This window comes from Desmodus rotundus, chromosome 13 (genome assembly GCF_022682495.2).
Source record: "Desmodus rotundus isolate HL8 chromosome 13, HLdesRot8A.1, whole genome shotgun sequence".
Taxonomy (NCBI): domain Eukaryota; kingdom Metazoa; phylum Chordata; class Mammalia; order Chiroptera; family Phyllostomidae; genus Desmodus; species Desmodus rotundus.
The window spans coordinates 53,571,192-53,584,251 of record NC_071399.1 but is presented as its reverse complement, the minus strand read 5'-3'; the positions used below and the strand labels follow the sequence as shown (position 1 = coordinate 53,584,251).

The following is a 13,060-nucleotide window of genomic DNA, read 5'->3' as shown; positions in this document are numbered from 1 at the left end:
CTTTGGGATGTGTGAGGAAATCAGAGTACCCAGAGAAAACCTGCATAGTCAATGGGGGAGAATGTACAAACTCCACAGTGTTCTTGACCAGGAATCAATTTTTCTCCGCCAACATTATACCAAAATGACATTATTAAAGGACCTGGTATTTAGGTATTTGGTACTATCTATGGTTTCAGGCATTCACTGGGGGCCTTGGAATATACTTCTCCTTGGACAACAGGGACTACTGTACACATGCCACTTTGTATTAGAGTTGATGATTATATCAACTCTAATTGACCTAATCAATTAGAGGGGGGTCTTGGCTTCCTCACTCAACTGCAATCTCTGTGAGGTAAGGACTAGGTTTTATATATCAGTGCACAAAACTGATGGCAGTAAGTTACTCAATTTACACATCTGTTGATAATCATTAAGTTAAGCCAACACAATAAGAAACAGAAGCCAAGCAGAGAGTCTACTTTGATTTTGTATTGTAGTTTGTACAGCATAGAATTCATTCAGCTCTCAAAGAGCTTTATGATCTGTATCCTAGAGATACTCATGGTTATTGACTCACATTCTTCACAACTTTATTTTTTTACTGAAAAGTAGCAGGCTAAGCCCTAGTTGTAACAGGATTAACAACACTTTGTCTTTAAGTAGGGGTTTACAAAGAAGTTCATAGTTCTTTCATCACTAAATTTTCCCATGTTATAAAGTCCTAAAGTAACAGATTAAAAATGTGTTTAAATTTGTAGATGGTTTAAAGAAAAAGGCCTATAAAGAGAACAAGTGACCTGTCCCAAATCACCTAATTCTGAAGACTTTATTTCTCTTTTCAATTATGCATGTTTGTTTTCTACTTGAAGAGTTGGATTTTACTTTACAAAAACCTAAAATAAACTCTTAGGTCAAGAAATATGACTTGATTCGTTAAAAAATACATTTGTGAGTATTCTGTATTTTTAGCTGTTCTTTATGAACATTCTCAAAGATTTCCATGCATCAGTCAGCTTCTTGACATAGGTCCATTTCATTTATGTAATAATAAATCAGCATTTTGTCGATTTAAGGTTTTTATCCAAAACTTCAATAATGGCTTCTTCGTCGGCTGATTGAAGCAGTCTCTCAATTAGCTGATCCAGGTACTTCTCCCCACATAAAAACTTCTGGTAAAATAAAGTTATGAAAATCTGATTAGTAAATAAAGGAGAAATGAAGCAAAGAATTAGATGCATATTTGTATCATTTCTTTACAGTCCTTAATGGCAACAAAGGATTAGTAATCTACAGTATAATGAACACAACTGCTAACTTGGGAGGATGACCATTGTTATTGACACAAATCATTCACAACTTTTATTTTTACTGAAAAGCAGAAGTTTAAGCACTAAATGTAACATAATTAATAATACTTTGTCTTTTAATAGGAATTTACAAAGAAGTTTATAAATCTTGTATCACTAAATTTTACGATGTTATAAAGTTCCTAAGTAACAGATGAAAAAAATGTGTTTAAATTAATTTATAGATGGCTTAAAAAAAGGCATATAAAGAGAGCAAGTGAACTTGTCCTATACCACATAATTCTGGTTATTATGGCTTTTTATGTAAAGTAAATCCAAAAGAGTAAATGGAACTATATCCTATCAAATTGTTTAAATTAGCATTATGTATAAAAATCAATCTTGTAGGATTTGGATTTTTCCAATAACCCTGAAGACAACAAAACAGAGATCTGAATCAACTTTTGCAATCTATCACCTCCCTCTCTTTAAAATTCCTCACTGCTTGATTTTTCTGATGACACAGTTCTAAGTTCTCAAACTATCTTTGGGAGGCTATGTTTGCTGAATCCTTTCTCCTCTTGTACCCTAAAAAAAAAATAAGGCCTTTTATTCTTGTCCTGAAAATTCCACCCTTTTCATTAATATCACATTATTTCACAAGGGAAAAAACACTGAAATGTCAGGCGAATGGGCAGACCGCTCCTTGCCATTCTCTGCCTTGCCAAATCCTCTGGACCTGGCTCAGCTAAAGCTTCCCCAGAACATTCCAGATCACACTTCTCATGCCAACCCCCCAAATTTAAATTACTTAATCCATAAATGGTTTATAATAATTGTTTTTTTCTTAAATTGGAAATACAGTACTTTTAAAATCTAAAAGTCCTGTATAACAAAAAAAAATATTTATCCTGGAATATTTAGGGGACAAGGATCTTGAGGTCTACAACCTGCTTTCAAATGATTCAATAGCAACACAGGTGTATATATGGAGAGAAAGAGCAGGTGGAGGAGGAGAGAGAAGGCAAATAGCAAAATGTTAACTGTTGCATCTAGGTATAGGGTGCACATTGAACTTGTCTTTAAACATGTGCTTCAAAAATTCAAAATAAAAACTTCTGATAATTTTTTCTCTTCTGTTACTTTCCAAATAATTCCACTGAATGAAAACTGTTCCAGTTAGACTTCCCTATAGTCCTCCATAAAGTTCCTTCGTGAGAAATGACTAAAATGACGACTTCAAGTACCTTTCCTGTGTTATAGAAGTTTGGTGTAATAAAGTTGTTGGGATTAGTAAATTAGAAAATTCTCATATTTTAGAAATGCAAACATCAAGCAAAATCTAGACATCGGCTTAATGGAAATACTTTAACATCAGCATCTGGAATATACAACATAGAAAGTTTGATGTTGGCATGAACTAATCTTATAGTCTTTCTTGAAAGGTCTTAAAGTTGAATTTTAGGTTAAGCATACACACTTAAGTTACCTCTCAAGTTAAACTACAGGGGGAAAGATATGCCTTACTATCTTTGTATTCCACAAAACACCAGCATATAGTAAAACTTAAAGTTTCACTTAAACTTAAAACAGAAAGTAAAACCACTAAAATGAAATTTAAATTAAGATTTATATCACTTTGAGCATAATATGAAAATTTCCTATAAAATTAGTGTTCCTGAAGCTCATATTATTATAGTATTGCCAAGGTGACATTGTCATTTAGAAATTATGCAACAAGGATTATCTCTTATTAATAATGACATCCACAGTACAAAAGATAAAAAATGAAGGAGTTATAGATCCTACTTTTTAAGAGCTCATAATTTAGTGGGGGAGTTAGGCAACACTAGCATCATAATACAACGCAAGAAATTTAAAAATAAAGAAGAAAGGGTTTTAAGGGAGCCATCAATTTTGAAAGGAAGGTGGCATCAGGAAAGAGTTCAGGAAAGAAAAAATTTGAATTAGATCTTAAAAAGCGAATAGTATTTCTCCAATAGAGAAAAGAAGAACAAGTATGAAGAAAGTACATACTCATTCTTTTTCCAGTTTTTCAAACTGGAAACAAAGTACAGTTGACTCTTGAACTACATGTGTTTAAACTGCATGGGTCCACTAACACACAGATTTTTTTTTCAATAAATATATTGGCAATTTTTTTTGACATTTGCTACAATTTGAAAAAAGAACCTCACAGATGAACCTTATTTTCTTAATAGCACTTTTCTCTAGCTTACATTATTATAAGAACATGGTGTACAATACATGTGATGTATTATGAGTTAATATATTTAATTATATGTTACTTAATTAATGCATTATATGTTATCAGTAAAGCTTCTGATCAACAGTAGGCTATTAGTAGTTTTGGGGGAGTCAGCCCTCCAACCCCTGCACTGTGAAAGGTCAACTGTACATTCAATGCCCAGAGTAAGGGGTAATTTCCAGTATAAATGGAATAAAAGGCAGGAGATAGGCTGATGCTAACAAATCTGCACAAGGACTTTGAGAAAACAAAAATCCAAAACTATATATTACATGGTAGTCTGTGCTTATTACCTAGATAAATAAAAATAACAATACCCACAAGAGAATTCATAAGAATACAGGGTGACCTTACAGACCCCGAGGATAAGAATTTACAGGGCTGCTGCCATCACCTTGGCAATGAAGCTGGGTCTCAGGAATAAGTGAATATGGGGATTCATATCATCAGGATATTTTTCATTCAGTTTTGCTCCTTTCAATATATCAGCTTCATTCTTCTCTTGCTGCAGATTGCTTTCTCCCCATGGCTGGAAAGGTAGCTTCTAACCTCTTGTAAACTTTATGTATTTCAGCTTTAGCCATCAAGGAAAAGGATGATCCTCTGTGTTTTCAGTTTAAAAATCCCAGGAAGGAACTCATTGGCTAGGGCTTGTTTGGAAATCTTCCCAAACAAATCAAATATTGCCCTGGGTCAGAAGCATGCTCATGTAAGAATAGAGCAATTCCATCAAGAACTGTGGGAGAAGTAGGGAGAAGGTCAGGGTCTAGAATAATGAGAGATGCAGAGCCCCTCAGATATCCAGTTTACTTCCTCTTTCCTCCTTCCATTCTTACAGAAGTTGCCCTGGGGTTAAAGCAACTTCTTTTTGCCTTTTTCTAAAGGAAATGTTTAAATTTTAAAGATTTTATTTATTTACATTTTTAGAAAGAGGGGAATGGAGGGAGAAAGAGGAAGAGAAACATCAATGTGAGAGAGAGACATCAATCAGTCACCTCTCTCACACCCCCAACTGGGGACCTGGCCTGCAACCCAGGCACGTGCCCTGGCTGAGAATTGAACCGGTGGCCTTTCGGTTCCCAGTCCTGTGCTCAATCCACTGAGCCACAGTAGCCAGGGCTTTCTTGCCTTTTCTACAACTATTTGGTTACTTAACTATTATTTAAGTCCTAAACTAGAGTTTTAACTGCCCTGCATGCAGATTTTAATGTTTTACTACATTTAAAAAAAAGATTTTATTTACTATTTATTTTTAGAGAGGGGGGAAGGGATGGAGAAAGAGAGAGAGAGAAACATTGAGCAGTTGCCTCTCCCACATGCCCCAACTGGGGACCAGGCCTGCAGCCCAGGCATGTGCCTTGATCAGAAATTGAACCAGCGACCTTTTGCTTTGCAGGGCAATGCTCAACCAAGCCTCACCAGTCAGGACACTACAACATTTTTAATGCCACTTTCAAACTTGTTCCTTTCACTAAAATGGAACGTTTTCTTTTTTTTCCAGTAAGTTGGTTAGTGATTATTAGAGCATACCAATATGATTTTCCTTATCGTTTCTGAGTCTGACATGCTTATTTGGTTAGTAGTAACACATTACTATTTAGGCCAAAGTCAGATATTTTATAACTATAAAAGCTAGTTAACCTGCTTTTGTTTTATAACTGAATATATTATACAGAGCACCTATTTGCTCTTTTAAAATACCACTGTCTCATAGAAAATCACCCCCACTACTAGAAAAATAACTGAAAGATCATGGTGTAATTAGAACAATATGGCCAAATGTGTTTGGTTTTTACTGTGTGTTTCCTGAGGAAAGGGAAGTTAGCAAATATTTTCTCCTTTTCAACAAGGCAATTATGTTCCTATGCAAGACAGCCTTAAATTGCTGAGAAAACAGAGGAAATGATGTAAGACATATAGAAATTTCTAAATATTAAAAATGTGGACATTTCCTTCGTAAAATTAGGACTTTGAGTACAAAATGAGACAGAATCAAGTGAAAGAAGCCATAGGTATCACATGGCACCCAGGAAAAGGGTAAAAACCTGTCCCCTGCTTTTTCCACATAGTCCTATATGGGAACTAGTTCACTTCCCCATCGGTGGAAGCAAAAGGGAAATTTTTCTGTACTTCATCATTAATGTATGAATGTCAGTGGTCCTAGGTAGATGGGATTTAGTTAACGTTCAAACCAAAATGACATGGTCTTTTTCCCATATGCACAACTGTTAACATCTCAATCTAATGAATACACATTGTGGTACCCAGAAATATAAGATGCCCCCTAGTGCACACACCTTGCATAACTTCCTCCCTTAAGGGCAAGCAGAAATTGTGAATATGGCAGAATATCACTCCAGTGATTAAGCTGACTTTAAGTTAAAAAGGAGTATTATCTAGGTGGGATAACCTAAACATATGAGCCCTTAAAAAGTCCTGGGCCATTTCTGCAAGAGATTCAAATGGGAGTGGGCATATGGAGGAGGCCATGTTGCAAGCAACTGCGTGAGTCTTTAAGAGCTGAGAGCAGCACTGCCCAGCTGATGGCCAGGAGGAAAATGGGGGTGTCTGTCCTACAGCTCAAGGAAATGGAATTCTGCAAACAACCACATGAGTTTCCAAGAGGGCTTGAAGCTCTAGAAAGGCATGCAGCCTGGCCAACACCTTGATTTCAGCCTTGTCAGATATGGAGCAGTGAACTCAGCTGTGTCATGCCTAGATTTCTGAACTACAGTAACAATAAGATAGTAAATAGGTATTAATATAAGCCACTAAGTTTGTGGTAGTTTGTTATGCAGCAATAGAAAACTGATACACACATATATATGTATACAGTCAAGTGCTGCATGGCATCTTTTTAGTCAACAGAGGATCACATATTCAACAGTGGTCCAATAAGATGATAACGTAGCTGAAAATTCCTCATCATATGACACTGTAACACTGTAGTCCTTGTAAGGTCAGAGCACAGTGAATTACTCATATGTTTAATAAGCCAGTGATAGAAAGACGAGTACCATATGATTTCACTCATATGTGGGAACAAAATTAACAAGAAACAGAGACAGACTCAGAGAGAGTAGGCTGACAGCTGTGTGGGGTGGGGTGCTAGGGGAGGTGCAGGGATTGAGCAAAAAAGAAGAAAATAGAAAAAACTCATGGACATAGTCAACAGTGTGATGGTGAGTGCCAGAGGGAGAGGGGAGTGGGGAGGTAGAGGAGAGTACAGTGGGGATGAATGGTGATGAAACTCGACTTGGGGTGGTGAACACACAATACAGTGTACAGATGATGTGCTGTAGAATTACACACCTAAAAGCTGTATAATTTTGTTAACCAGTGACCCCAATAAATTCAATAAAAAGGAAAAAGAATAAAAGAATTACATTTGTGGTGATGCTCCTTTAAACAAACCAATGAAGCTACTGCACTGCCCATCTTATAAAAGTAGCACATACAATTTTGTGCAGTACGTAAAGCTCAATAACAATAATAAACTACTTTACTGTTTTATGTATTTATTATATTTTTTATTATTTTAGAATGTACTCTTTCTACTTATTAAAAAAATGTTTGTTGTTAAAACATACGCCCCGTCACTCTGGCAGCAGTGGCATGCATCTGGTGTTTACGGTGTCTCTTGATTGCAGCATTTTCCTTTGTGTTTGATTTACTCTCATGTTGTTTTGAACAGTAACATGCTGCACAGGCTTATAGCCCAGGAGCAATGGGCTACACCATATAACTAGGCGTGTAGCAGGCTGTATCGTCTAGGTTTGTGTTAGTGCTCTCTATGATGTTTTCACAATGATGAAATTGCATAATGATGCATTTGTCAGAATATATCCCTGTTAAGTGGCACATGGCTATATTTAAAATATGTTAATTGTCACTGCACAACAAAGAAATTACAACTTACAAGATAGCTTTTCCAAACTGACATAAAGACTATGTTTCTTACGAGCAAACTAATAAAAATGTTTGCAAATTTTATGGCACTAACTGGCTTTTAATGACTTTAAATTATTGCTGAGTTTTTAGACATTGCTCTAGAACTTGACTATACTTTCTTCAAAAGTCGAAAGTTACAGAAAGCATACTCAGTGACATTACCTTAATATCACGAACTTCATATGCTATCCTGTGGTCAGTGACTCTATCCTGGGTGAAATTATATGTCCGAATTCTCTCTGACTGGGCTCTTGTTCCCACCTGAATAATGAAAAGCAATTCATATTTTAACTTTATAATTACCTTTTTACAATGAAAAAAAGTACTTATAAATTACTTTTGTATTTTAACAGTTTAAATATTTTCTGAAGTTATATATACAAAGTGGCAAAGAGCAAGAATGGACAGAACTTAGTACAGGTTTAAAGCTTAGTTATAGAACAAGAATTTATGTCTCTTCAGTACTTCAAACTCCAATTATATAAAACCAATTATCTTTCTACTCTAATCAGTTCTTCCTCTTAGTTTCTATAAATGACACCACAATGTTCCCTTTGATCCAGGTGGTAAACTCTGACATCCTGCAATTTAGCAAACATTTCATGAGACCTTACTATCTGCTAGGCTTTGATACAGACACTGAAAACCACCTTAAACTAATCCCATTCTCTACCTGCCCACTTCAATGGTTTCAAGGATCTCTTATTACATCTTTTTTTTAAAGTATTTTTTAAAAAGATTTTATTTATTTATACAGAGGAGAAGGGAGGGACAGAGGGAAAGAAACATCAATGTGTGGTTGTCTTTTGAGTGCCCCCTACTGGGGACCTGGCCCACAACCCAGGCATGTACCCTGACTGGCAATCCCACTGGCCACCCTTTGGTTCACAGGCCGGCGCTCAATCCACTGAGCCATACCAGCCAGGGCTATTTTTATATCTTGCCCTTTCCATTTCTACTATATATCATTCAAGGGCTCTTTACTTCCTATAAAATCTCCTGGTTAATCTTCTATTTCTCTGCTTACATTGTGTTGCCCTGCTTAGTCTTCCCCAAGCACAGTTTTCTGATCAATTATCTTCTTTGGTTCTTTATCTACTAAGCAGACACAACTCAACTCAGACTTCAAGGCACTTTATAATGTGGCCAAATTTCCCAATGTGATCTCTGAAAATGATGTGTACCTTTACAATGCTATTTATTACACCATATCATTATTATGTGTGTCTGTGAACTTTGCTAAATCATCTCAAGGGATGCCCTTCCCTAACACTCTCCCACCATCTTTGCCACTCCTGGTCCCAATAATTGAAATATGTTATTTGCCTCCTTTGAAACTCCACACCTTGGAATCTTCATGGCACACCAAAGTCTGCCTTATGCTATGGTTATTTATATTCTTCTTATTCTTCTTACCTCAACATATGATACACACAACACCCTCTTACTCCCTTTCACCTTTTAAGATAAAAAAGAGACATTTCTACAGCTTATTTTCTAAAGCAAATAATATGAAACTAAACTCCTAAATATGGCTAATCATCAGGAGAGTCTTATAAATTAAAGATTCCATAGCCCAAGCTCAGATATATTGAATTAGGAATTCAATTATTGAATTGAATCAATATATTGAATTATTAAACATATTTATTTATGTATATAAAAATTTTTTTAAATCTGCACCTGAGTACACGTTTTTCATTGCCTTTTTCAGAAAGAGGACGCGCAGGAGAAAGAGAGAGAGAAACACCAATGTAAGAGAGAAACATCAATTGGTTTCCTCTCACAGGCTCCCTGACCAAGGATTGAACTTGCAACCCAGGCGTCTGCCCTGACAGGGAATCAAACCCGTGACCTTTCAGTGTAAGGGACAACACTCCAACCAACTGACCCACACCAGCCAGGGCAGGGATTGTGCATTTTAAAAATGTTCCTTAGGCTATCCATTCTGGAACCAGCAGGTTTGGATACTACTATCCCAAAGCACGGTATCAATGTCCAGGGCCCAACCTAGAGCAATTACATCAGAATCTCTTAGGGTGGGGCCTAGACATCTATAGAGCTCTTTAGGTAATAAGTGGAGCCAGGTTTAAAAACCTGGCATAATGCCTTCCATATAAAAGCTACTACATATATTAGCTGAAGAAAAATTTCTAAGCATTAGAAATACCTACTATGAAATTTCAAACAGATGGACAAGTTAATTGGGAAGCATGGAGGTCTATTCTAGCCTTTCAAACCAGACAACTAAAGATGATATACACATACAATTCTTGTAAGGCCAATCTTAAATACTTATTTAAAAAATTAATATGTGTAGCTTCTGGCCAAGATGGAGGCGTAGGTAGACACACTGTGCACAACCAAAAGAAGGACAATATGTTAAAAACAAAAAACAACCAGAACTGACAGAAAATCGAACTGTATGGAAGTCCAACAACCAAGGAGATAAAGAAGAAACATTCATCCAGACCAGTAGGAGGGGCAGAGACAGGCAGCCTGGCGGAGAGGACTCCCGGCAAGGCGGTGGCTGGCAGAACCAGTGAGGTGATGGATTGTGGAACGGCGCAGGCCGTGCAGCAGCTAGCAGACCCTGCAGCCCCACATTCCTGCATAGATAAACCGGGAGGAATGGCGGGGGATCAAAACAGACCACACAACCCAGGGATCCAAGGAGGAATACACCAAGGCACATCATAATTACATTACCCAAGATGAAACAGAAGGAGAGAATCTTAGAAGTAGCAAGAGAAAAGGACACAGTTACCTACAAAGGAGTTCTCATAAGACTGTCAGCTGATTTCTCAAAAGAAGCCTTACAGGCAAGAAGGGGCTGGAAAGAAGTATTCCAAGTCATGAAAGGCAAGGACCTACATCCAAGATTGCTCTATCCAGCAAATCTACCATTTAGAATGGAAGGGCAGATAAAGTGCTTCTCAGATAAGGTCAAGTTAAAGGAATTCATCATCACCAAGCCCTTATTATATGAAATGTTAAAGGGATTTATCTAAGAAAAAGAAGATAAAAAATATGACCAGTAAAAATGACAGCAAACTCACAGTTATTAACAACCACACCTAAAACCAAAACAAAAGCAAACTAAGCCAACAACTAGAACAGAAACAGAACCACAGAAATGGAGATCACATGGAGGGTTATCAACAGGGGAGTGGGAGGGGGAGAGGGGGGGAAAAGTACAGAGAATAAGTAGCATAAACTGTAGGTAGAAAATAGACAGGGGGAGGGTAAGAATAGTGTAGGAAATGTAGAAGCCAAAGAACTTATATGTATGACCCATAGACATGAACTATGGGGGGGGGAATGTGGGAGGGAGGGAGTGGGCAGGATGGAGTGGAGTGAAGGGGGGAAATGGGACAACTGTAATAGCATAATCAATAAATATATTTTAAAAAATTAATACGTGAGCCCTGGCTGGTGTGGCTCAGTTGGTTGGGTGTTGGCCCACAAAGCAACTGATTCCATTCTCAGTCAGGGCACACGCCTGGGTTGTGGGTTCGACGCCCAGACAGGGCACCTGATGAGAGGCAACAGATTGTTGTTTCTCTCTCACACTGATGTCTCCCTCTCTTCCCTTCTCTCTAAAAAGAAATAAATAACATCTTAAAAAAATTAATGTGAAACTTCTAGTGCCCAAACAGCAAATGGCAAGTAAATCCAATGTCTTTTATTAAATCAAATGAGGCAGATTTCACAATGTTTATATTACTGCTCATTTGCCAAGAAGTATGGTTCGTAAATGAGCTTTCTTATCTGTAAATGTATACACTATGCTGTGCCACAATCTGGGATTACCACTAATAGAAGAGGATCATATTATTTATCCTGTTGCTTTTAACTACTTGCAGATTAGAATGTGGGTAAGGGAAACCAGAAGGAAAAAAGTATAAAAAGACTAGGACATCTAAACAAAAAGAATCTTTAGTGTTATGGAACTGTTTATCCTATAAAGCCACAAAATGTTCCAAATTTACTGCTGCATACCAATCTGCAAATAACACAAAAGCACAGTTATTTCTAGGTTTCACTTTCGCTTCTAATGTGTCTCAAATACAAACTATGTTTTTTAGGATTTAAAATCATAAATCACTTTGTTTACCTAAAATAATGACATCTATTCATTGTGCTTACAACCTATGTATATATTTGAATAAATAATACTGTTCTTATATACAGTACAAAATTCAAAAAGTACAAAATGGTATATAATGAAAAATAAATCTTCTACACCTTGCCCTAGACTCCATCAATAGCAATTACTGTTACCAGTGTTTTGCAATGTCATTTATTTTTGATCTCACAGAGTTATAAAGCATAGGTTTTTAGATTTTAAAAAATCTCTTAATTTCCAGAGAGTTATTTCATCTTTTAAAGTAATTTCCTCTTAAGACAGTTATGATATAAACACTGGAGAGAAACAACTGGGAAATAATTTTTAGTTTATGCATATGCCATCTACTCATTCACAAGCTGGCATATCCAATTTTAGTCATAATCTGTCTGTCCAAATGCATTTAAAATATTGCTCATTTACAAATAAGCATGTTTCCCTATGCTCTACTATACATTCATTCAAACAAAAACAAATACTACATTTTCTACATAACACGACTTTTGGTACAGAGGTTAAATTTTATACCAAATAAATCTTACCTGCAGTTTTCTAGCACTTTGTTGTTGCAACTTCTCTTTTTCAATAATCTGCTGGTAGAGTCTAGCTCTCAACACACGCAGAGCTATTTCTTTATTTTTTATCTGTGACCGCTCTTGTTGGCATTCTACTACAAGCCCTAAAAAATAACAGAGATCAGAGGTAAACTGTAGCCTCCACAAGCCAAATTAAGGTAGAAGTGAGGTGTCAGTTATACTGGAAGAAAAAAGACATTTTTAAAGGGAGAATATTTTAAAGGGGGAAAGGTTAATCAGGAAAAGATAAAGGATTAAATACATTTGGGATTTAGCATACTTCAGAAACTACACCTGGGTTTTGATGGTAACAGCGGTAGACAGCTATTTAGATTCTGACATGAGAAGACAGAGCAGTAGCATCTGATGGTGGTTACACATACTTTCATTCTCAGAACTCTGCCTCTCCAGCCCACCTCATCCAGATACTTTTGTAGCTCAAAAAGAGCAAAATACTGTCACCCGCTATGTAGTACTCCATTCTCTGTCCTACTTGAGTAGTCAGCTTTTCCACTTTAAATCACACATACACAGAGAGCTATGTTTTAAAAATGACTTTATATATATATAGAAACCAATGAAAAGAAACTGCTCAAACTCTTTCAGAGGAAGAGTTTAGAGTGAATGTATTTCAGTTGTCTTGGTTCTAAATCCAGCTAATCAACACATCTAATCACATGTTTCGGGTAGCCAACTTCAGAATTTGGGCGAATTCACCCCACTGTGGAGCCCAGTAACTAGCCCAAATATAATGACACCTTGAAACTTTAGGCTGCTGTTTTGAACTTTGCAGCTACCACTTGGAAGGTCTGTGTCCAATCCTGCTCCCAGGTACATCAGAGGGCCCACTGCACTGATAGGTCAG

At 36.7% G+C, this 13,060-nt stretch overlaps 1 protein-coding gene across 5 annotated transcripts in view; it reads right to left on the bottom strand.

The window, feature by feature from the left end:
* Positions 1–459: 459 nt before the first annotated feature.
* MTRF1 (mitochondrial translation release factor 1) overlaps positions 460–13,060 on the bottom strand; it is a 55,781-nt gene continuing 43,180 nt past the window's right edge. For all 5 annotated transcript variants that reach the window (XM_024569308.3, XM_045202120.2, XM_024569307.4 and 2 more), the window contains 3 exons: positions 12,163–12,299; positions 7,654–7,752; positions 460–1,154 (listed from right to left, as the gene is read on the bottom strand). In XM_024569308.3, the coding sequence (XP_024425076.2) occupies positions 1,038–1,154; positions 7,654–7,752; positions 12,163–12,299 (353 nt within the window). In that variant the 3' untranslated portion in view covers positions 460–1,037. The remainder of the gene's footprint in view (positions 1,155–7,653; positions 7,753–12,162; positions 12,300–13,060) is intronic.